At 45.0% G+C, this 25,304-nt stretch overlaps 1 protein-coding gene across 2 annotated transcripts in view; it reads right to left on the bottom strand.

Moving 5' to 3' along the window:
• Nucleotides 1–24,583, bottom strand: part of LOC142803311 (neprilysin-4-like) — a 96,738-nt gene extending 72,155 nt beyond the window's left edge. Inside the window, exons 1-4 of one of the 2 annotated variants that reach the window (XM_075888438.1) lie at nt 24,245–24,583; nt 21,279–21,458; nt 18,751–18,910; nt 10,152–10,247 (exon numbers count right to left, since the gene is read on the bottom strand). In XM_075888438.1, coding sequence (XP_075744553.1) covers nt 10,152–10,247; nt 18,751–18,910; nt 21,279–21,458; nt 24,245–24,421 — 613 coding nt within the window. In that variant the 5' untranslated portion in view covers nt 24,422–24,583. The remainder of the gene's footprint in view (nt 1–10,151; nt 10,248–18,750; nt 18,911–21,278; nt 21,459–24,244) is intronic. The other variant, XM_075888439.1, reaches the window with a different exon arrangement.
• Between the last annotated feature and the right edge of the window lie 721 nt (nt 24,584–25,304).

The raw sequence follows: 25,304 nt of genomic DNA, 5'->3' as shown, positions 1-25,304 counted from the left end.
ACCTGCCCGCCGAAAAACAAAAACGTGAAGCCACGCAGGGTTTCAGACGGAGAAAGCGACGCAGCCCACCTTCCCTATAGAAAGAGGACATCAAGATTATTCTGAGGCTGCATAAGGGTCTTTGGGTTAAAAACATATTGGTACTGGAACTCTCCTGGGCTGTGATAGATGCCTGCGAACAAAGTTTCAATGGCAATGACTTTCTGTTGCGGGTTCACCCAGGATCAAATATTGTAATCCTATCTACGCCAAGCATGGAGGTAGCGAGTAGGCTGCGAGGTATCAGTCAACTAAGGATCAGGGGACAAATCCACGCTTTCAATGCATACGTGGCCGACCCCGAAGGCGTCTTGCGGGGAATTGTACATGGAATACCAGCCGGGACTTCGCAAGATGAACTAAAGGAGAACCTACGTGTTCGAACTCAAGGGGTGAATATTGAGAGAGCAAGAATGTTTGGCTCGTCTAAAATGGCAATTATCACATTCACGGGCAACGTGCTACCGAGGGGTGTATACATAATGGGTGCCGAGTTAAGATGCTACCCATACAAGCCAACAGTACAGGTGTGCAACATATTCCTCCAAACCGGAAACCGTACGGACGTCTGTCCAACTCCAAATGTCAATGTATGCTTCAAGTGCGGGGCAAGGGAACCAATGCAAGGACGCGACTGCATCCCCAAGTGTGTCATCTGTGACGGTGAACACCCCACAGGAGATAATAGTCTGTGCAAAAAAAAAAACTTAAGAACGTCGCTCCTCCCAAAAAATTGAGGACAGATCGGCCAAAAGACTGGGTTAGCCAACCTGAATGTTCCAGCAATGCCAAGTCATCCGAAGAATTCCCTCCACTAAGGCTGGACATGCCTTGATGGTTCAGCTCGGACCCGATGGAACAGCGCCAGTCAAGGTCAAGATCACGATCCCGATTGAGATACCAGTCAAGGTCGCGATCTAGATCTCGTTCAAGGAGGGACAGACAACATCACACTAACACGGCACCTCCAGCTCCTGGTAAATCCAGTTTAAAGAACCAACGAAAACATTGCGGACTTCCGGCTAAGATGGGTTCCTGCGAGGAATCACAAGACGCCCTAGCCACCGGCTGGACAAACATAAATCAGGTGACCTTGGCGGGGGCAGTGTCTTCCGATGCTTCTATAACAGAAAATCCACAATACAAGAAAATATTGAAAGAAAATAAGAGATTGCCTCAAGAGGACAAACAGCTAAAAAAATGGCGAAAGAGCGAAATAACTTACAGGCAGCAATATCTTCATTATAAAGACGGCTAGAGGCTAAACTACGACCTCAAAACCTGACAGGAATAGCTGGAGGATGCAGTCAGAAAACGATATATCAACAGTCAGTAAAATCCACCCTTTCAGGGGGCAGCGCGGCGTCGGCTGAAGTTCAGGAAGGGATGGTGTACGCAGGTACAACCACCCCTACCCCAAGCACGACAGTAAAAAACAACGACCAATAACGCAGCAAATACAGGCGCAGTTAGACAAAAACAGGGAAGGTATAGCTAACGTTAATTAAATCCTAGTTGATTTCATGAATGAGATAAAATCTTTCGTCGGCGAGGAGTTAAAAACTCAAAGGCACTACGTGAATGACGCTGTAGCAGCTTGCAAAGCGCGCTAAACAAGCGCTCTCGCTCGACCTCCGCTAGAAATAGCAAACAATCCATGGGAAATCGCGACGACGCGGAAGCACCCATGCATAATGGCCAAAAATAACCTGAGAAGTGTGGAACAATTAGAGATCTGGCAGTGGAATTGCCGCACTTTTCACAAACGCGCCGCCGCACTCCAGAGTTATGTCAATATGGCACCAATTAAATCCGACGTTATATGCTTGCGAGAAATTGGTGCCAGAATAGTGAAGCTTCGGGGTTATTATGTTTTTCAGAACCCAAATTATCCCCGCGTAACGATGCTTATGAGCAAGATTGCGGGAACGGATGAGTACATAGGAACGCTACAGATCAATTACCAAATTATCAGTTTATTCTCTCAAAAGAGAGGCAAAGCGAAGACTATGATAATAAACCTATAGAGTCCTCCAAAAGACAAAGGCGAAGACTTCAATGAGCTCCTTGCTGAGATGGTTAAAATCGCAGGCAACAAGGACCGCCTATTGGGTTTGGGTGATTTTAACGCACCCAGCACCACATGGGGTTACCCAAAAGACTCGCCGAAGGGAACGCGTCTCGAACATGCTTCGTCTAGGCTGGGCCTGTGTTTATTAACCTTTTAAATGCCACACTATGAAGCAATAGGAAAAAAACTGAAATTTATGTTGATAATTTGCATTGGCCTTCTAAATTAACTATGATCAAAAATACAGCCACATTCACAATGACTAAGCATGTTTTTTTGCATGTTCCATTTTTGGAACATTGGCATTTCCCATATGCAAAACACACATTTTCTCTGGAACAACTTTTACTGACTTTTCAGTCGGGTTTCCTCATTCAGGATAACGGAAAAATAATATTTAGCGTCATACGATGTCTCAGAAAAGTATAGATATTTATAACAACACTTTATGAAAATTTCTTCTTTCATACTACTGGCTGTACTACAGTGAGCAAATCACAAACCGTGGTAAGCGGCAAAGCCTTTCTTGTGCAGCTGCTTTTTGCACTGCTGGCACTGATTCGTTGTATTCTTGTTGCATTCCGCGCACCTTCCCTGGGTCGTTGAGATGATGTAGTGGCCATCAGTGTTTCTGTCCTCATATCTCGGATGAACCCAGGGTCCAGGTCTTACAGTGAGTTTCTGCTTGAGCTGCAGCAAGGACATGGTGACGTCCCGCCGAAAGGCGATGTGCGTCATGGCGGCATCACTACCATTGTGAATCTCTCAGTGGAGGAGCCATCCTGCGACGACAGCTATGTTCAAACCATTGCTGGAAAGGTTCCACCACTATTTCTTGCTCCTCAGTCTCGGTCGATAGCTTCCGAATAGGCGGTCCATTATATCTACTCCACCCCTGCCCTCATTGTATTTTCTGATGAATTATGGTTGAGGAATGTCCACCTTTTTGTTTGAGCGTCGTGAGGAGCGTTTCGCACTTCAAACAGGCTCTTGGCTGAGGTGGCTAGATGAAACTGTGACGACTGCATTGTTATTCCACCTGCATGCGCAGACTGCCCCGTCACACTTGTAGTAAAAAGATCCTCTTTCTTCCTTTCCGATTTTTTTCAAGCTCTTCAGTGGACAACCACCGGTTCTTGTATCTCGCACAGTCCCTGTAGCTCGAATCCCCTGGTCAGCCAGTTTCGTCAAGAGGCCATGCGAAGTGAAGAAGTTGTGAAAGTAGACTTCGCGATGTTCAGGCGCTTCCAGGACCGATACCATATTGCTAAAAATCCTGATCACGAGAGGTGTCTTGTCGTCCTTCTCGTTCCTCCCACAATATATTTACATCGCATAGGGGTACCCATTCGAAGAGCACATCATCCATGTTTTGTACCCAAATCGAATTGGTTTACCGCGAATGAACATTTTGCACGAGTGGTGGCCATAATAGGGCACCATTGACTCGTCGATGCTGAGGCTTTCATTGAACACTCCAAACTGGCGCAAAACTTTGGAGATTTCGTCGTAAAACAGCTGAACTTTGCCCATTTTTTTCGCCTGCTTTCAACTGAGTGTTGTCAACAACATGAAAGAACCTTTTCAGCTGCCGGAACCTATTGCGGGCCATCACTGTCGCGACTATAGGCCCACAAAGATCTTCTGCAGTGCTCCAATACTAGTCCTCAGACGAAACGGAGTGGTACCCGCAGAAAAGTAAGAGGCCGAAAAACTGACCTATGTCCGCTCCTGTGACGTCCACCACCTCCTCCTTTTGGAGTGCGTATCTTGCAGTTAGTTCAGCCAGTGAACCAAGGTACTCCGGAGAAATAAATTTGCTGAAAAGCATAAATGGGCTCATGTTTGCAAGATCACGAAATGCCTCTAGCAACAACGGAGGACTCTCGCTGGGAAGTGTTTTGCCAAACGTGGCATGTTCACCCCATACTGGTGTATGGGAGCGCTTTGAAGTATTTGTTTTCCGAGCGTTCGTTGAAGCTTTGCGTCCTTTTCCAGCAGTGAATTGCCGCCCCGCTGGTTTCTTTCGTCGTGGCTCAGGACTCGAAGATGCAGAAGACGAATCAACGTCTTCATCGCTCCACTGCATAACTTCAACGTGCCCGCAAACATCATCGGGAACAACTTCAGAAAAGTCGTTTTCGTTCACGTGCTCCTCGTCAGTAATATTGCCATCTTCAACAGGCGGCAATTGGCATACAGACGCACCTTCGCGTTCGTCATAGGGAAGGCTGAACAAAAGGTCAATTGCTGCCTCCAAAGTGAGGAATCGTTGTGCCATTACCTACAACGAAAGTTATTGTGGTGTAAAGCACAGTACTAGAAAAAGAAAACCAGCCGCAAGGTAGTTTTCTACCTACATTCACAGGGATTGATGTAGCTAGGCACTGTAGTTTAATGCTGCTCTTTCCAGGTGTCTGGCAAACTCAAAATGATGCCCAGGAAAGCTTATGTTCAAGTTTCTGCCAAGCGCCGCCCAGCGGGCGCCATCGACAAGGCAGAAAAAGAAAAAGAACGAGGCGAAATGCTCGCGCGCGTCTACGCTGCGTTTGACACTGTGAAACGCCAATGTTCCAAAAAAAGAACATCCGCACAAAACTCTCAAGCTGAAAACTAGATTGTCTTTGTTATTTTTTTATTGTATTGCCACGTAATCCCGAACTATTTGCCGATATTTTAGTTCTGCTTTGCTCAATGCAACATTACTTTTTCCAGCGGAATAATGCAACAAGCATCTGGTGGTCAAGGAGCGCAAAATATGCCTGTTTTTTAAAATTTATCTAATGATTCTCCGTAGGTTCATAATAGAAACTAAAACTGCTATGTTTTTCTCAAGCATCAATGAGTATACGTGAACATAAAATATTAATATGCGATATATTGGAGAGGAAATAAAAAATTAGGTTTCGTATGTTCCAATTTTGGAACATTGGCAAGTAAAAGGTTAACTCTCCCAATCGCGCCCACGAGAGTGCGCAACAGCGTATGTAGAGACACGTTCCCGGACCCCACTTTCACCTTCAACCTCAAAGACGCATCCTGGACAAACCTGGAGGAAAATCTAGGAAGCGACCATTACATTAAAAGCGTCTCCATATCTGCACCCAAAATGCGCAGATTTGATAGGCGACGCGGCGATCACAGATTGGACGGAGTTTAGGAAACGAGATCCTCCATCCAACTCTACACCAATTTTGATAGAGCCATGGTCGGAGTACATAAAGTCGGTACACGCCATAACTACGAAGAAAATAGCCAAAACCGTAGAGACGCCAGCAGTAGACAGCCGTCTGCTACACCTATCGGAGAGCAGGCGCAGCCTACTAAAGCGTTGGAAACGTTAACACCTGAATAAGACACTACTGCGTAGGATCGCTGCTCTTGTAGAGGCAGCAAACGACTATGCCAGCAAATTGGCTACCGAGGGATGGGTCAAGTTCTGCAGTTCGCTTCAGAACACACTGAGCACCGCGAAAACTTGGTCCATCCTAAAAAATTATCTTGATCCAGACAAGTCCAAATTCTCGACAAGCAGAACACTGCAGAATATCGCAGAAACATTTCCGGGCACGGACAACGTCCTCGTGAAAGCCCTCAAGGAGATATCTATTGGCGATAGTCTACCAAGTAATTCGGCTAATCCCATGAGTTACAGTGGAGCTAGAAATGAGAAACTAGACGAGCCGATAACAAAGGAGGAGGTGTTTGCGGCAGCTCAAGCAGCCAAGAGGAACACAGCCCCCGGTGAAGACCAAATTACGAATGTGATGATAAAAAACCTTAGCGACAAAGCCATCGAAGGCATGACAAAACAATTCAATGAACACTATTGGATCAAATGGAAGGTCCCTGCAGAATGGAAAACCGCCAAAATTATAACCATTCCGAAACCCGGAAAAAAGCCCTCCCTGCAAGCGCTCAGACCTATATCACTTACGTCATGTATGGGGAAGCTTTTCGAACGGGTCGTTCAGACCAGACTTCAGAGTTTCATAGAAGAAAGGGGGCTGTTTCCGGCCACCATGCTGGGCTTTCGCAGTGGTCTCTCAACACAGGACGTTTTCCTCCTGATACAAGAAGAGGTCCTCGAGGGCGTTCCCAAAGGTGGAGAGCATTTGCTGCTTGCTCTAGACTTAAACGTAGCTTTTGAGAATATCTCTCATGAAGCTATACTCTCCGAGCTAAATATAATTGGTTGCGGGGTAAGATATATAACTATATAAAAGATTTTCTCACCGATCAGGAGGCGACAATTGGTATCTGAAGCGTTAGGTCTGAGCCATTCCGAATGCCAAACAAGGGAACGCCTGAAGGAGCCATAATATCTCCTCTGTTGTTTAATATCGCCATGCGTCGACTCGCTCGAGCCTTGGATTGTGTACCACAGCTAGGTTATACCCTCTACGCGGACGACATTACTCTGTGGGCCACATGGGGGTCCCTGGCCAGCAAAAAGCAGACTCTGCAAGAGGCGGCACTGGCTGTCGAAAACTTTGCCAGAACCAGTGGTCTCATGGTCTCAGCTGCGCACCCGAAAAATTGGATGTGATCAGAATACACAGCAAACGCTACAAAAGCAACAGATGAATAGAAATTGAAATTGAAAAGCAGAAAATTAAAGAAGTCACCGTCGCCCCGATCCTGAGTTTCTGGGTTCAAAGCAACGGTAGGGCAAATCACACTATCCGTCTTCTTTAATCGGCAACTAAACAAGTGGCTAGGATGATTCAGAGGATCAACTTCCACAAAAAAGGCATGAAAGAAAGTGATACTATCCGTTTAGTGCAGGCACTCGTAATGGGCAAATTGACATACAGCTTGCCTTTCCACACGCTGAACAAGAGCGAGGAAGAGCAAGTAGATTCTATCATCAGAGGGGCTTACAAGGCAGCATTGGGCTTACCAATAAGCACTCCGACACAGAGGCTTCTCGAGATCGCCCTGCATAACACGTACGCTGAACTGAAAGCAGCAACATTCATCTCTCAGCACAACCGCCTCAGCCAGATGAAGTCGGGAAGAGAGATACTGATGAGGTCGGGTATAACACCGCAACCCCAAAACTTGTACGAGTAGCTGGTGGACGTACCAGACCCAGTACGACGACGTATTTCGATCGCCCCTATCCCCAGGAACATGACCAAGGAGCGGCATCACGAAGGCGAGAGGATCGTGTAAAATGGATCAGAAAATTTGGCAGAGGCAATGAGAACGTGCTATACGTTAATGCTTCCAGGTATAACTGGAAGCGCTGCGTCGTCACAATGGTAAGCAGTGACACGAGAAGCATAGCATCCAGCGCATCACTGTACACTACATCGATCACCAAGGCCGAGTGTTTCGCCATCGCATTGGCGATTAAAAGTCGAGAGCGCAGCGACGGTCATACGTACATCACCATACTCTCTGACTCGCAAGAGCTGTGCCGGCTATTCACGAAAGGCCGCCTCCCATTAAACATTTGCAAATTTTTAGGCGGAGAATGGAGCAACACTTCTAGGTTGGTCTGGTGCCCTGGACATACAGGCCTAGAGGGTAACGAGAGGGCAGACGCCCTAGCTCGAGCGCTCACGAACCGAGCAGAGCAGCCGCCTTTCTCGCTGTTACCACCACCCAGCAACGACGGCTTTCGCGAGGAGGAGGAAAACGACCCGGCTCGGATGGCTCCGCGAGAGCTTCTTGCTAACCAGCGATGCACGCGGCAGAAATATGGCGCACCCTACAAATCTCTTAAAGGGGAAGACGCCATAGACCTCCGTGAAATTCAAACGGGAGTTTATCCAAATTTATTACGACTGCACAAAATTCATCCAACTTTGTATGGGTGCGATTGTCCGTGGTGTCGCGACTCGCCACCGACCCTTTACCATATCTCGTTGAGTTGTGCTAAACGGCCAAATGAACTTGATCGCTTACAGCGTATGTATAGAATGGAAAACTCTTTGGAGCAATGGGAGGCACTCCTCGCTAGCTCGGACCCGGAGGTGCAACTAGCACTCCTGGACCACGTCCGGCAGACGGCGCAAGCCAGTGGAGCCTTGGACATGGGGTCCCACCCATCTAGCTCCTAAATTCCTTCTTTTTCAACCAAATAAAGTCATTTCTCTCTCTCTCTCTCTCTTGACGCGTGTGCATTTAGGCTTGTCCAGCGTCCCTTTGTCACGAAACGAGGGAGACGCAGTGTTGTCCGAGTAACGCATCGGCGCGAATTGCAGTATGTCGCATTTCGCGCCTATTGCCGTCGGGCCGCACCAACGAACGGTGGTCGCGTCGGTCGCACCTGGTGTCAGACTACAGAGTGCTCGCGTTTTGCTAACGAAGCGTCGCTGTGCCCAGTGTGCGCGTGCGTCACACTACATTGAAGTATATTGAGCCCTTCATGATGCGCTCGCGGTCGTTTTGCTAGCTCCACATATACCAAATTTGGTGTTACGTAACGTTAATGGATGACGAAATTATGTGCCTGGAGCAAATATGATAACTCTACAAGCGTGTCATGTAAGAACGTGACATCATACTACGCTCATTTTGTGCTGGCAGCCGTTTCGCTACCTCCACATATAATAAATTTTGTATCAAGTGACGTGGATAGATGACGAAGGTAAACAACACCCCCAAACAAGATAATCATGACACCTAAGTCATGTGCCGCATCATTTACCTCGACCTCGCAACATTGCGCTGATTTGAAGTGATATATCAACCTTTTTCATTGGTGCTTCGCATGTCATCAATTCCCACTGTGCCTGAGATCTGACATTTTTTAAATGCGAAGCTTATTTTAGCAAGCTCCGGCGACTTTGAGCGTATCTATTTATCTATCTATCTATCTATCTATCTATCTATCTATCTATCTATCTATCTATCTATCTATCTATCTATCTATCTATCTATCTATCTATCTATCTATCTATCTATCTATCTATCTATCTATCTATCTATCTATCTATCTATCTATCTATCTATCTATCTATCTTGCCGCTTACGTTTGGGTGCTCTCATGGTCACCCCCTTAACTTAGCGTGAACCAAAATTAGCCTCGGAGGGTAAGTTGGTTTACGAGTTTGATGCGCTGGTCAAGACATGAATAATGTCACAATCCCGTCGCGTTTGTCGTGAAACACTTCCCGCCAGACAGTAGCCCATACCACCAGGAAGGTATATGCCGATGGTTTGCGGCTATGTGCCACAAGTGATTGACACTTAGTATCTACCCAGGAATGACGAAAACACAAATGGCAAATTTTAACGCGCAAGCGTTAAGAAATATCCGACATCGGCAGCATGTGACGAATGTGAAACCCCCCACCCCACTAGTTGTGGCTTTATTAACACATGTTTTCTAGAGAAGACAGCTTTCTTTAAGATAAAAAACTTAGGTGCTTGTATTACGTCGCATATTTTTGCAATTTTTGTATCGCAAAATTCCTTTGCGCTTCCATCAAAACAGTGATATATTAGACCACTTCATGCCATCCGTAGTGTTTAAAGAGCAACGAAGAACGACTGAAACTTTAGGCTGTTTTGCCTTGGTTGCAATTTATTATTTGTGACCAGCTTTCGCCCACACGTGGATGCGGCATTCAGCAGCCTCCATTTCATTCGGTGTTATGCGCACACAGCATCAAAAAACGCATACACGGCAGAACTTCTTAAAAGTCAAGACTTTCAGTAGATAGCAATACCCACATCGCCACTTCGTTTCGGTTGTTGGGGAACACTGCTTTATTACTTTTGCTTCGTACAGTTTTTGCCCAAAATAACCAGATCGCAGCGAAAGTCGACCAATTTTGCTAAATTTAGATACCGATAAACAGTGCATATGCAGGCCTATACCGAAAAACGTGTCGTAAACATTTGATTTTTTGAATAATGCAGTGTTGACTCGCCAACAGTGTACTATGCAAAGTCAATTGCTGGTAAATAACGAAGATGGTGATCCAAACAATTCTGCAAAACAGTCATCTGGCAACGATTAGTGGATATAAAAAGAAATATTGCTCCTTACATGTAGCAGAATCTGTCACGTAGTCCCACCCACCTGAATTGACATAAGGGCTCGTGTATAGGCCGAGCTCAGAAATTACAATGAACTGGTACTTGTTCCGATTGGCTGTGGCTTTCTCTATGGCTCGTACTGGAGGAAGAAGAAGAATAAAAAAATGTATGTATCACAGCAGTAATATGGTCAGGGTTTTTAAGGTGCTTTGGCCTTATAGAGGCAGGCTATTGCAAGATTTTGACCAATTGGAGTTGTTCACCGAGACTCTAGGTGGATATACATGAGATTTTAGCCGTTCCGCCTTCATTGAAATGCGCCCACCATGGCAGTGGTAGAACCCATGACTTTCGGGTCAATAGCAGAGTCCCATAACCACCGTAATACGGCAGAGGCCCCACAGGTTTTTCACATGAGGTTTTCTTGCGTTCTGCAGCTTCATTTTGCGAAGACGTCGCATTTCGAATTGTCGTCATATTATCGCATTTAGGTCCACGTGTAAGGCGCACACATGCTATGCCTGCGTTAGACATGCTCATTACATAAATTACACGACTTTTGCAAAACATAGGCTGCATTTTTACATGCCGAAAGAAGTCTCGTTGAGCAACTGTAGGCTAGTTTTGTATGAGTATTTCAGAACGTACACGCATTGATTGATACATATGTGGAGTTTAACATCCCGAAAGTACCGCATGCTTATGAAAGACACCGTAGTGGAGCGCTCTGGAAATTTCAACCACCTTTAACGTGATCCCAAATATAGGCACATGGGCCTACAATGTTTTCGCCTCGATTGAAAATATATCTGCCACAGCCAAAATTTTATCCCGCGACCCACGGGTCGCGGGATCAAATTCCGGCCGTGGCGGATATATTTCCCGGCTGTGGCAGAATATATACCCGGCTGTGGCGGATATATAACCGAGTACTTTAGCCACTACGCAACCGCGGCGGGGCTTGAATGGGCACGCATTCACTAAAGATATGACGGATTCATCATAACATGCACCATGCGAATAAATCTATATGTAGGTCATCTATAGCATCACATAAATGACACAAGTGACAACTTGGCACTGGAAAAAATATTTATCTTGGAAATCCTAATCAGCGTAACAATGTACACGATATATATACAATTACATTTAAAGCATTCACAAAAAAAGTAAACAATGGTTAGCCACGATTTGACAACCTAGTGACATCTAAAGTGGATACTTTAGATGTTACTCATAATTTGCAATAGTTTGTAGAACTGGCTAAGTGCTAACTAGCTCTGACTTATTGTTAGCTGAATTGTATATTTTTGAAACATTCATGCTATTTTCAGCTAGTAGTGACTGGTTAGGGGCTAATGATGGCATACAATGCATAATTTTGCCTATATTCGGGTCAACTGCTGCATGTGTTTGCTGATACGGGCTATTGCTCACCACTTCTGGCGAATATTTTGCTTAAAAGTGTGCGCTATTTAACGAGAGTGAACTCTATTGTGGCTATAAGTGGTACGTACTGTAGGCTAAGAAAAAGTCACCGCTCGACTCAAATGCATTAACACAATGAAGACTGATGCCCCAGCCACACTAGCGAGAACCTGCCGCGGCAACGCAATACTGCACGATGCTGACTGCCACCACCTCCACGAAAGCTGTCAGAGGTGTACGGTAAGCATTCCGGTTGGGTGAATTGCGTGACGCGGTTCAATCTCGCACAACTTGTCCATGAAAGTAAGACAGCGAGATTCCGCACATGTGTGCATCATGTGCAGATGCGCAGAGTTCGTGTCTTACGGTGCGGCTACTGAATCTGCTCTGGCAAAAAACCTATTGTTAGAACCAAGTCTACAGCTTCTTCACATGCTTTCATGAAAAATCTCATGTGTAACTGTCAAAAACTCAAAGTGCGAATTAAAAGGTCAACGTGTTTCATGGAAGAAGAAGATATGTTGAAAACAAATATAAACGGTGTGGCGTGCCGATGAATCCACCGCAACTACTGCTCCGTCGCTGATTGGCCACACCACTCTGCAGCTGGAGCAGCCACGTTGCGAAAATGGGTCTCAGAGTGGCACCAACCTCAAGCATTTATTCCTAGATGTCTGAATTTTCTAAGTATTAGAAGCATTTTGTGTATTTTTATTGAACCTACGGACCTTTACAGACCCTAAAAACAATACATTAAGAGGACTAATAGGAGGTATCGCTAAGTAATCGCGTTTTTTAACTAGAAATGCTTTTAGGGTATTTAATTACAAGGGGGCAGCTGTGGCGTTCAAGTGTATGAAATGAAGGCAATATCAGCTCTGTCACTCGAGCTTGTTATAAGGTGAACACATAGGTTTACCAACTCTTTAACCAAGGAACTCGGGACAGAACGGGGGCGCCTCTATTTACATTGGGAGGTGGTGAGATTCCTTTTTTGTTGCAGTATCTGTCAAAAAGCTCCATGAGATCTTTACCCTTGCGACACCTTGTAATGAAGTGGTACTTAGCTGCCCATGTCTTGCTGAGAACACTTCTACTGGATGCAGAAGTTATGCGCAAAAATTGTCCCATTTCACGCCCGAGTTCAAAATCCTGCTCGCCAGCGTTTGTCGCCGCACCGTCGCAGCGAAGTTTGTGAGGCTGTAGCATGATGTGCGTGGTATGGCGCGCTTTAGATCAAATAAAACAACTTAATGGGATGGTCCGGTAAAAATGGGATGGTCCGGCAACGTTCTGAGTTCCACACCATCCAGGCCGCGACATGAATGGTGCAGGACTCGGGACTTTGCACGCAATTGGGGACATTCCTGCAAAATTCGGGACGTTTGTCAATGCTCTGAATACAAGGGGAAAATCAAACTTTGCAGTTGAGTATGTTTAGGAGATATGAGTGTGCTATCAAGAAGACCCTGATTTATTGATGCACATAAAAATTAATTAAAATTTTTAATTGTACCTACATTAAAACATAAATTTTCTGCTCTAAGTCCTGTGCACTTGAAGCATGCTCAATTTGAACTTGCCCCGTGCCTTCACCGTTCAAACTATTCATGCCAATTGGCTCTTCGACCAGGAGACTTTTAGAGAAAGAGAGCAAAAGTAGTATGGCCAGTTGCTTAATTATTCTATCGTGCCTTTTCACAGGAGCAAAGTATGGTCAAGCATTTGGACAATTGAAAAGCTAATCGACAGTACGGGGTATGTGTACCAACCAAAGAAAGAGGGCCCCAGTATTTCCACTACAGCATTGGAAAATTAAACATTTACCATCACCTGAGATGCTCTAAGAAGTAAAAGGCGCTACAGCCTGGCAAATCACCCGAATGCTCCTGTCGTGTTGGACGCGAGCGCCGCTAGATATCAGCACAAAGAAGCGAGTTGTCCGTCCTAGATAGTCAAGCAACTAACTTGGTGGTGGTGGTAGTGGTTAGGCGAAGAATGGCAACTGAGCGACCAATACGGCTCGTACTCACACCCACGCACCACTTCCCTTTTTCACACGCAACGCGATAACATTACTCCGAAAAGATGCGAAAGGGTGTCTGGCTGCTGCTGTGCAACAATGAGCCCACCACATCACTTCCCCTCCTAGTGACTTAACGAACGTTCATAGCGCAATTCACACTGTTTACAAATCCATACGACAGGGCGTCTTCTAGACCCGTCCACTGCTTGTCTTTGTTACTTGGCTTGTTTGAACGAGCTCTGCCTTGGAGGGTGAAGTCGTCAATGAAGGCACATGTGAAACGGTGTCTGCATCTTCGCTTTCCGCTGGTTTCAATTTTCTAGTTAGATGACTTCGGGACGACCACGCACGTCGATAGTGTGCTATTTTTCACGTAGCGCTCTGAATAGTCCATCGTAAAGTGGTTGGAGTGGCCGATGAACTGATGAACAGCGTCATGGTACGCAAACACTTGCGTACACGCACCAAGTTCTAATGGCATATGCACCGTGCGTGGCACTTCCCATCTTGGCCGCATAGTTCGATGTTCTGTCTTGTCTCAAAGCCGAAGTGCGTTGACTGCGATAGCTATGCAACCGTCTTGCGGGTTGCCAGTGAAGAATTCTCCAGAAAGGCATAGTGTCGTCCCGTAGACCAGTTCGGTAAGATTTATGAGAACCATGTCTTCTTTGACAACTGTTCGGATTCCTAAGAGAATCAATGGCAGCATCTCCATCCAGCTGTGCTGTTCTGCTGCGGTGAGAAAATTGAGCAGGCGGTGAAAACGCTATATACCATGCCGTTGCTGATCAGGTGGTAGACGATAGTTCAGATGCGAGGGGCACCAATGAAATGTGTTATGCCGGCAAATAGTGATGATTCAAACTGCCTTCTACGATTTGTTATTGTTGTGGTTGATGCGCCGAAACCAACAACCCAGTGGTGCAGAAAGGCGTGGGCAACTGTGTCAGCAGTGATATCATTTAAGTATAGTATCAGCTCTGCCTAGTGCGTGGATCTGTCTACGCACGTCACTAAATAGGCATGTTCCTAAAAAGCGGCAGAGGTCGACGATATCATTGTGTACGTAGTTGAAGCGCTCATCCGGAGGTGCAAATTCTACCAACAGGGTCACAGTATGTCAATGAATTTTGACAAGCTGGCATGGTATGCATGCATGCTGTTGCCAAGCAACGCGCGTCTCCATTAATACCTGGCCAGATGAACCTTGCTGTGAGACTCTTCTGCGTATAGCTTTGATTCCATGATTTGATAACTTTTGTGGAGAAATAAAAGTGCGGTGACGTAAATTGACACGTACTTGTGGCCGTGGTTTGCCTGTGAAAGTGTCGCAGAAAATCTGGTCACCTGATCCCGGAATCTGCATCTCTTCTAGCTTTCGGGCTGTTTTTATTGCTAGCAAGATTTTTAGCTTTTCCTATTCTTTTTGGGCTGCTGTCAGCGCGTTGAAGTTTACTTTTCTTGGATTTTTGGTGGCATTTAGAGTGCTTCGAGCCGGCGAGACAGCGCGCCGGGAACGACGTTGTCTCACCCTTTTAAGTGGCGGATGTCTGTCGAGAACACTGATATGTATGCCATCTGGCAAAGTTCTCGGGATGTGTGTGTGCCATCATCTGAACGCATACAGCGAAGAGCATAGGTCGAAGGGTAGCGTTCGGTTACGATGAAAATCTCGCGCCTTCCGTGAAATGCCGAAGCTGCGCATACTTGAGTAGACTGCTTGCTATTCTCGCCCAAATGTGCTGTATAGCGGCGCTCAGTAGGTGTCGATTTCTTCGAGGTATTTCTGAGAAATTTACCATTAAACACTTGAGAATTTTCGACCGTGAGTATGCCAAAACATCGGCCCTCGCCAAGGCCTCCTTAATTTGGTTGAAAGCGTTTTTTGCTTGTTCGTACCAAGCACGATAGTTATAGTCCGAGAACAGGACGACGACACAGAGAGAAGACGGACATGAAGGACACGAATCTTGTCTCTGTGTTGTCGTTCGGTTCTCACGCTATAACTATCATCATGTCATACCGACTAGCCCAAGCTGCCACACTTCGTACCAAGGAATGTCGTTTGAACATTCCTGCGTTGCCTTCAGCAGTCCACGAAGTAGATGTATGAGATGGGTGCGTTTACGCACAAACCAGTGGTAGAAGTTTAGCAGTACGAGAAATTCGCGCAGCTGACGCTCCGTGGTTGGTAGTGGAATGTCTTGCAAGACCTGCACTTTAGATGTGAATGGCCGTACTCTTGAGTTCAAAGTGATGTGATCCTGAAATGATGACCCAGGCACGCCAAGTCCACTCTTGAATACGTTGATGATACCGCCATGCTTACATAGAAGTTGAAAAATGATCCGCAGGTGCTGTTCAAGTTCGTTTGGGCTGGTGCTCGTGATAAGCAAGTCGTCCAGGCAGGCGTGTCAAAAACTGAGGCCCCGTAAAACATCGTCTATAAGCCTTTGGAATGTTTGACCTGCATTGTTGAGGCCGAATGTCATGCGCGCGATTTCGAGTAAGCCAAAAGGTGTTGTGATGGCAGTCTTGGGGACGTCTTAAAGTGAAACAGTTATCTGGTGGTAGGACCACACGAGAATAATTTTGGGAAAAATTGCGGCCCCATGCAGGCCTGCCAGTATGTCGTGAATATGTGGCACGGGGCCCCTGTCGGGTGCTGTGACACCTTTAAGAGCTGGATATTCTCCGCAAAGTCACTAGTCACCCGTTGGTCATTTCGAAACCATGTGAAGGGGAGATACCCAAGGACTAGTAGAAGGTTGAATTATCCCCAGCTTCAACATATTCTCCAATTACTGCCGTGCCACTGCTAGTTTTTCAGGTGACAGTCGACGTAGTCTAGTGTGAACAAGAGGCCCGGTAGTAGTGATGTGGTGAAATACGTCATGCTTTATTGGAGATCCCAGTTGACGCTGGTGTCAGCTCAGAAAATTCACTCAGTGTGGAGGCGATACGAACAGTGCCTGCTGGCATGATTAGCGTAGGGCTGAGTGCTATATGTCTTGAAGGCTGGCCTTTACATGACCTTGTGACACTGGGTCTTGAATGCCCCAGTTACGCACATTGTTTAACAGTTCAAAGTGGCCACGAAATCTGCCGCAAAAATGGGAAACCTTGCATCGGCGACTATGAAGATCTACCAAAGCGTTCTCTGCAGTGTACAGCGTTGCCGAAATTGCGGTGGTAAGAACATACCTTTTGACGCTTTATGGCCGACTGCAATAAATTTGGACTGGCCGACAATGAAGCTGTATGAAGGGTGGCCACGGAGTACACAAGACGCGAGATTTCTCTCTTCATCTCGTTAAGCGGCCCATGTAGAAACGATTCACTCGTAACGTACACGACCACTGTGTGAGCTACCGCCTTGAGCTTGTCGGCTAACTCAGCCAATGTGTGCAGATCATTCTCGTTTAAAGCACTAAGGGTCATTATGACGTTTGGAAGTTTTTTTTTCTTGTAGAAATATTTCTCGGAGCAGATGCTGTCCAGATTATCCGCTTTGTCGCCCAATAATCGCTGCAAATCACGCAGCAGCTGACGGAGTTTTGTCACCAACGTTTGCTTTATAGAGCATATGTGGCAGCCGTTGGTTTTCGGGGGGGAGGGGGGGGGGGGCGTGACCCTGCTAATGAGTGTTGCGCTCAATACCACGTAGACTTTGTCTGCTGGTCGGAAGAGCAACAGATCCTGAATTTCGATAGCAGTTGACGGCGGCAGACTGCTCACCAGGTATTGATATCTTGTAGAATCTGCTGTGACGAGTCTAGTAGCAAATAGTGACTCTACCGAAATGTACCACAGTGCAGAATCTGCAGTCCAAAACAAAGAAATTTTGACGTCGACGCTGGAGAGTGTCGGTGTGTCGGTGCCTTTAGAGGTGTTCATAGCCTTTTCTGCTCGTCGGAATCACCAATTTTGCGCGAAACGCGAGCGCAGCCGCAAATTAGCATAGAGAAGTGAGCAGTGCGTCCGTGAAAGTCAAACAAGTAACTTTATTTCAGCAACTTTGCGGCCACTACGGCTCGGTCGCACATCCTTACACCACTTCCGTTTCTCACACACAACGTGATAACATTTCATGGAAAAAATGGGAAAGGGTGTCCGGCTGCTGCTGTGCGAAGGCGACGCCACCACACATCAATCTATACTTTTATAGTGTGTGCAAAGTGAACTCGATAGATCAGTCTTTCTTTGTACACAATGGAGCATTCTGCAAGCTCTATACGTGGAATTCTACTGAAAGAGGCATAAAAAAGACATTCCGTTGTGGTACTATCCAAATTTCTAGTTCAAATATGAATCCATAATAAGTTAATCAGAGAGTTAACTCTATCGCTTTTGAAGTGTGGGTTAGTCAGAATAACGACACAAAAAGTTCAAGCTAGAAGCCATTCTTAAAATATAGATAGCATTCTTGGTTCAATCTTGCATAAACCATGGTCTTGGGTTGGCATAACGGCTCTTAACCATTCTGCTAACAACAAAGACGGTTTACGCGCAAGAGAGAAGCACTCACATCTTGCGACAAATTCTATGGTGTGATGAAGCCCTGGTTGTGGTGCTCGGCTGCTGACTCATAGGTCGCGACTTTGATCCTGCCCACAGGGGTCGTATTTAGATTGAGGCTAATTGATTAACATGAGTATACTGTGCTTTCTCAGCGCACTTTAAGGAACACCAAATTGTTTACATTTCGGGAGCACCCCACTACCACTTCCCGCATAATGAGATTGTAGTTTAGAGATGTGACACTTCTAATAATGATAATGTTATTAGTGGGCCGTAAGTGTTACAAAACATTTAGCGCGATAAAAATATTCACTTCAACGGAAAAAACAACTGGAAATCACAAAACTCTCGGATTACCATAAGTGAGAAGCATTACTCATCTGTCGTGTGAATTAACACCGCCACACGGCAATGTACTGCACAAGGAGGAAGTTACATTACCGGACTTATGATATTACCTCGATAGTTTCTGGCTCTGAAGACGAAGTACTGGCTCGAAGTAAGAAGTTATCCTCTCTCTATTTCCCTAATATAATTTTCTATTGTAGGTTGCAGCTAAAACAGGGCGTGAGTAGTAACCCATTATGCATTTCACAAAGCAGACAGCAGTCTCACTAAATTGACAGTTGTGAATTGGCAGTGCAAAAACAAAACGAGCTCAACTCACGTTGTTCTTCGTACGCGAGTATTTTCTTGGAGAACAGGTAAGCTTCAGCTCGCATTACTCCATACATAAGGAAAAGGCGGCTGTAGTATTCCTCGTTCGTCCTTGGCCATTTGTAGCGTCTCTGGTACGACCAGTTGCTTTGTTCACTGCTGTAGTGTATCTGTGAGTGAATAGAAAAAGAGAATTGGCAATGCATCTGTATTTGCATGTAACAGTGAAAAAAAACGTAGAACCAATAATTTAAGCAGCAACATAAAACATCTTGCAATACTTTGGCCGAAAAGCTTGTGAATAACTACCTATTCATTTCACCCGTTACTGGTTGGTTGAGATCTGGAGAGGCGCTTTTCAAATGGGCTCATAATAAAGGGGCCGTTCAACAATTTTTTCTCATGACCACGACACGCTGCCTATCAGATTTTGTGGCTTCTGAAAACGTGTAATAATTGTAGCGCATGTACAATACCTCGAATTCACCAAAAGACTTCAAAGTGGGCTAGGAAAGGTTTGTTGTTCGCCAAAAACTGCGATCATCAAAAATGACCCCGTAGGTAACACAATATCTACGGCTATTAGCTGATTTGAGCATCGTAAGCCGATTATACCAGGGTTCTCGCTAGTGGCTACTTTTTACAAAACTGGCAAATTCGGAAAAACCCGTGGTGACCTAAACTTATGAATGACGACATGGCGAATTTTCGGTGATTTTCGCCTTAGGTATGAAATGATTTATGCATTTATTACTCAGTGTCTGCGAGTGGAATTGGCGAAAAAACTGTCTGTATTTTTCGTAGATTTAGACCCACCAGTACAAGCAGCACTTAACGCACAATCTATTATTTCGCTTTTGTTTCTTGTGTGTATCTCCTAATTCACCTAGCGAAGTACTGGCACAGACACGCGTACGGCTGCAATTTTTCGGAATGTTTAGGCCAGAGGACTGCTTCGCGTTCTGCGAGGCAGTGGTGTTATATTACGCTTTTAGAGCTCTAGGCTTTTTCAAAGTTTCGCTTCTGAAGTGGCTAGGGGACGGTAAGGCTGCGTGTTCTGACCACAGCTTCAACTGCCGGGAATAGCTTGTCGGCTTCTTCTCAGCTGTACTGCCCCATAATTTCCTATACTGAGAATAAAATTGTTTTTAGGATAATTTAGCTCTGCGTCAGCAAGTAGGGCTTCTTAGCAGAGCCTTCAGAAATCGAATTGAGGTGAACGTATATCGGAAGCATGACCACGCATAAAGCATTGTGCGGGCATTGCGAAAATTACGAAATACTTCCGAATTTATTTTCGTTGTTTTGTATTCGATTATTGAATGCATAATTTCGCGGCAATCAAATTCTCTAATGTTGCAGGAGGGCTACGCACACCATCCATATCTCGTTGTAGCGATGGCTTCATCCAGTATTTGGTACAATGCAAGTCATCACAGGCTTTTGTTACGAGGTGCTAGCATTCAGGAGTGCTGCTAGTGCATGCAGGCCTTTTTCAGGGCTCGCATGGTAAAGCAGGTGATATGACTAGCTTTGGAAAGCGTCAGTATAATTCAGGTCTTATGGATGGTAGCGTACTGTTCGAGGCATAAAAAAAGAAACTAGGAATGCATAATTGAGAATTTTTTTCCTGCAAGGGAAGACACGAAGTTGTAGAGCGACAATTTTATTGGCAAAAATTGAAGAAAAATGGCGACTTTTGGTGACATTTCGCTCGTCGTTTGACGAATTTCACTCAGACGTCAGTGGCAGCTTTGGGCTTAGCCCCTGTTCCGGTGTGGCTGGATGTTTTGCCACACAACATTGAATAAAGATTTGGAATTTTCAAGCCTATATTGCATTTCCCCAAGTAGTCTCCTTAATCTGCGTACGTTCCAATGGCAGGATTAGTTTGCTGAATATTGCGCATATCGCAATTCCAGTGCCCATTTGTTCACTTTGGAAGTTATTAACATCTGTATTCACCTTTAACAGACAAACAGAGGCTAAGGTACATGAAGAAGTCATTCTATCTAAAGAACTAGAATTTCCACCCTCAATCCTGCAGAGGTGAACACGGTTCCTTAATTAAATACATTACGTTTCGAACAGCAGCATTACATTGGTGTTCGTTAAGAACACAAATAATGGTCTTGTTCAGTTTTCACACAAGTTGTGCATATATCCAAGTGCATGCATATAGCGAATATTGAGGCAACATTGTTGAAGCATGCCTCGTGTAATGACCTCTAGCTGAAGCCAAGAATTTTAATGGTCCTCCTACTTCTTCAGCACTTCTGCTCCAGCAAACCGGAAGCGCTTGAGGGAGAACTGCATAAACTACATCTGTACAGTCTAAGTAAACCAAAGGGTACTACTGTGACTGTGGAAAGCTGAGTCACACTACAACGCTTCAATTGATAATTAAGGGGTAAGAAACCGTCAAAAACATTAACCGCTATATTTACTACATCCTTGCATTCTTGCGTGTAATATGACACACTCTCCTATATTACCACACAATCACAATTGCTAGACAACAAAGATTGGTTGCTGTACCTCTACTAGTCTTGTCCCTTTGAAGAATCGCCTATCCATGAATCGGATTGAAATGATCGCTTCCACTCCCAACTCAAGCGATCCGCGCACCATCATCTCAACTGGGTCAATAGTCTCTAGCCTTGTCGGGTTCAGGAAGTCCAGGTTCATTGCAATCATCCATCTCGCCAGCTCTATGGTCTGCCAAGGAAAACGTTCAAAGTATTTTCAAATGTAGCATCACAATACCATTAAAAACTCTCTCGCCCTCGTACTACGAGAGACATAAGTGTAACTTTCAAAGGCTTCTTTTTGTTCAAACAATAAAAAGTTGAACTGACCCACAAATATGCAAAGAAAAATGTGGTTTATGTAATTATAAGATTTTTTATTGTAATTGTAAAGAAAGAAACGTGTTTGGAAATATAAGCAACTAAACCTGCAACCTTCAAATAACGCGTCCGATGATTGACCACTGAACTACTCTGGCGTTCATTCCTTCGTTTACATTGTACGTTACGTCTGCGCATTTAACGCGGGAACATCAGTTAGAGCAGCCAGTAGTCATCACGACGAGTGTGCAACACTCTTTTTTGCCTCTATGGCTCACGTAGCACGTAAACTTATAACAGGCCTGCAGAGGTTTCCTCGGCAGTGTTGTCTGCTAGTTCTCAATAATGTCCTATTATTGCAGGGTACAAGGGTCGACACAGTAGATTAATAAGTAAAAACTTATAAAACCGGCCGACAATTAGGCACAATACTGATTAGGGAACATTATTTGTGATTTTTTACCACATAGCAATGATTCTCTCTTAAACAAAAGAAAAAAGTGTCAATTAGGAATTACGCTTTCCGTCTGTGAAATTCGAGCCCACAACCTTAAAATTACTCGTCCAATGCTCTACTATTTGAGGTACAGTGACGGGTGCCCCTCGTTCGCTTGCTTGTAGCTTATTGGTGTGCGCCTAATATTTGGGAGTTTTAACGAGCGTCTCGCGATAGCTGAGCTGGCAAGATGAAACACCCCTTTTTGGCAGAGGACAACATGGGTCACGTGTCTTTCGTACAAGGTGGTGTCTGACCAATAAATCCTTGCACAGCTACCTAAGACATCAATTCTGTCTGTGCGAAGGTCCCGCAATGAAAGTACGAATGTGAGGAAATGGTACTCTGTACTATACAATCTGCGGAAACTGTCAGAAAAGCAAGCCAGTGAACGCATAGGACGAAGTCATGCCCCGTGCCGCCATCCGACAAAAAAGAGGGCTACCCTCGCCATGCAGGCGTTTATTGAGAACGTGTACTGATGAAAAGGTGGACGGAGTGGAAGGAGGTTAACCGAAGGCTGGGGCGCGGCCTGAGGGTCTGCGTGTAAGAGTGTAGTGGTGGGTTGGTCTCGATTATCAAGTACTCGAAAAGGGGCTTTCCTAGAACGAGCTGAAAGCCCTTTTCCCTTAGTTATGAATCCGAAATAACTCACCCACCTGCCTGCAAATATGGCTTGGATGAGTTGAAAGGGGTTAACAGGAAGATGCCTTTGGTGTGTGCATATATGCTTGTGTGGGTATCTCTCCAAAACTTCGCCTGATTCGATTGCAAATTGAATACCTCTGTGAAGATGTGTTCAAATATCAAGTTAAGAAACTGCGGACGCCTGCTAACTCGCAGTGGCAGTATTGTGTAACCTCAAGTAAGCGAACAGACGCGTTTAGCATATTACAGAAAGACAGTGAGCAAATACACTGCAGTATTACTAAATTGCTCCTTCTTTCTTGTTAGTTGTGCTGATGACGGTACTAATTTCAATAGAGGCTTTCCAGCACCACAATATGCTTCCAGAAAGTCAAGGTTGGGTCAGTACAGCTCTTTGTTTCTCTCAGCCTACGAATCGTCACCGAAGAGCCTGTCGTTCGTCAGGCGGACTGTCATTGCAACAGAAATCAATTTAAGCCTGATGATTGAGAAAGAACACACAGTGAAGTAATACGGTATTTTTTGTACCGCATTTCTGTTACTTTCTAAAAGACACTGACAGCATACCGTCTTCATCAGCGCTTCGCTTTAGTAGTCTCTTTTGGCAACTTTTATTCCCTGTGCACGTTATATTGAGCATTAAGCGGTTCCCGTGAATAAAATGTTAAAAATGTTGAGTGGTCACAATGAAAGAATTATAAGGCCACGCACTCCGCATATAGTAAAGCAGCACTGCTTGAAGACGTTACTGCCGCCAAAAAGCAACGTGAACGCGTGGTATGCTACAGTGCACTATGGTCCTTGATTCGTGTGCAAACGTACACAAGTTACCCACTTATTAGCAGTAGGTGCACTGTCAATTTGTACGAAAGTGCGTGACTGTTAGGTGTAATAAAGAAGTCACGAGCAACACGACAGTCATGGCGCTAAAATAAAAATGTTGGCGTAGATTTAGATAATCAAAACGTCACAAAGCAATGCATTCTCACAAATCGGGAGCACATGCCCATCATACCAGAGTGGTGTAAACAATGAAAATATCACAGTGTTTACTTTTACCCACACCTCTTTTTTAGAATGAAGGGGGAGGGAGGTGGGGTGGGGCTTTTGTACCAATGTATTTTATTAGTGCGGAGAGATGAATTTACACAGGCACTGCACACAATGGCGTCGTGTGCCCTACAATTCATTCTCCTAGCACTGTCTGTCTGACTAAGTGCACCCATGATGATGAAATCGGTCAGACCCCAAACCGCAAAAATATTTCGAAAGAGCATGTCATGCAGATCAAGTGATCACGCACACCTGCCATATTTCCAGTGTAATTTTAGGAATTACAATTATATGCTGATTTGGAGCGCATGTGCAGAAAAACCTCTTAAACTACTTCGCTTCAATTAAACGGTATTTACAAAGACACAACAGAGAAAACATCTCAATATCTCACCATTCCTGGAGTGTAAATGTTTTAAAAAGCTCCATGTATACATATTAGCTTGATTTCCTCTCACCTCTGGTTGGTATGCCGAGGCGAAACCCACGCAGGCTTTATACATCGCAACTGCTTTCTCAAACGCACTTTGATTGGCCAATGGTGCTTCAGTAAACTTGAGGGCTACAAATGTTCCCGTATTTATGACATTTTGAACCTGTAAAGACCAAAAGAACATAACAAGGCAGGTGTACATAACTTTAATTCTTATGTGAGCCGTAGAAAACGCTTCTCAAAAGAGCATAAGAGATATTGGAATCAGGCGATTGAAACCCTCTAGAAGTCACACATATTTACATGTATACTATTAGTACTTGCGAAAGCGCGGAGCAAAAGCCAGTTTCCAAACATTTAAGCAATATCAACGGAAGTAAGTTTTATGCGAACCATTTATTTCTAAGGAAGAAGTTAGTACTACGCCCGGCTACTACACTCTTATTCAAATCCTGGCTAAACTACACACCTGCAGGCAGCAAATCAAGCCAAATTATCGCCGCTTCTACGCGGCCCCATAGCCGTGCCCCAGAGAACCGGCCCGATTTGAAGTGGCCTTTAGAATAGCCGGGAGAAAGATTAGCTGGCATTTTATGCCAAATTTGTCTTGGCATGATACGGCCTGCGGTTAGGAGTGACACTTTAGTAGGCAGCCCGGCAGTGACGCGATAGCGTAAGAAAAGCTTCATTTTACGCTTCTTTTAAAAGCAGTTTCTCGCCCATATAAGCGGTTTTTCGCAAATTTAAAAATTATGCGCATTATTTAGCGACATAGAGTGGTTTTTAATCATTTCACTCTTTAACTGATCGTATTTATGCGGAGTTGCTACCCTTACCTTTATTCAGCATCACACAGCTGTTCAAGGGAACGCCGAAACGCGCGTCAAGGTCAAGTACGACGTACACAGATTAGCGACAGAAAGGTCGGTCTCTCTTCAAATAAATAATGCTTCTGCACTTCTCTTTCGCGAACGTCCGTGTGCATTTGGTGTCAAGAAATGGTGCAGAACGATTCTGATTGATTGATATGTGGGGTTTAACGTCCCGAAACCACCATATGAATATGAGAGACGCTGTAGTGCAGG

This window comes from Rhipicephalus microplus, chromosome 3 (assembly GCF_043290135.1).
Source record: "Rhipicephalus microplus isolate Deutch F79 chromosome 3, USDA_Rmic, whole genome shotgun sequence".
NCBI lineage: Eukaryota > Metazoa > Arthropoda > Arachnida > Ixodida > Ixodidae > Rhipicephalus > Rhipicephalus microplus.
Note: the sequence above shows the minus strand (reverse complement) of the source record. Positions and strands in the feature narration are given on the sequence as shown.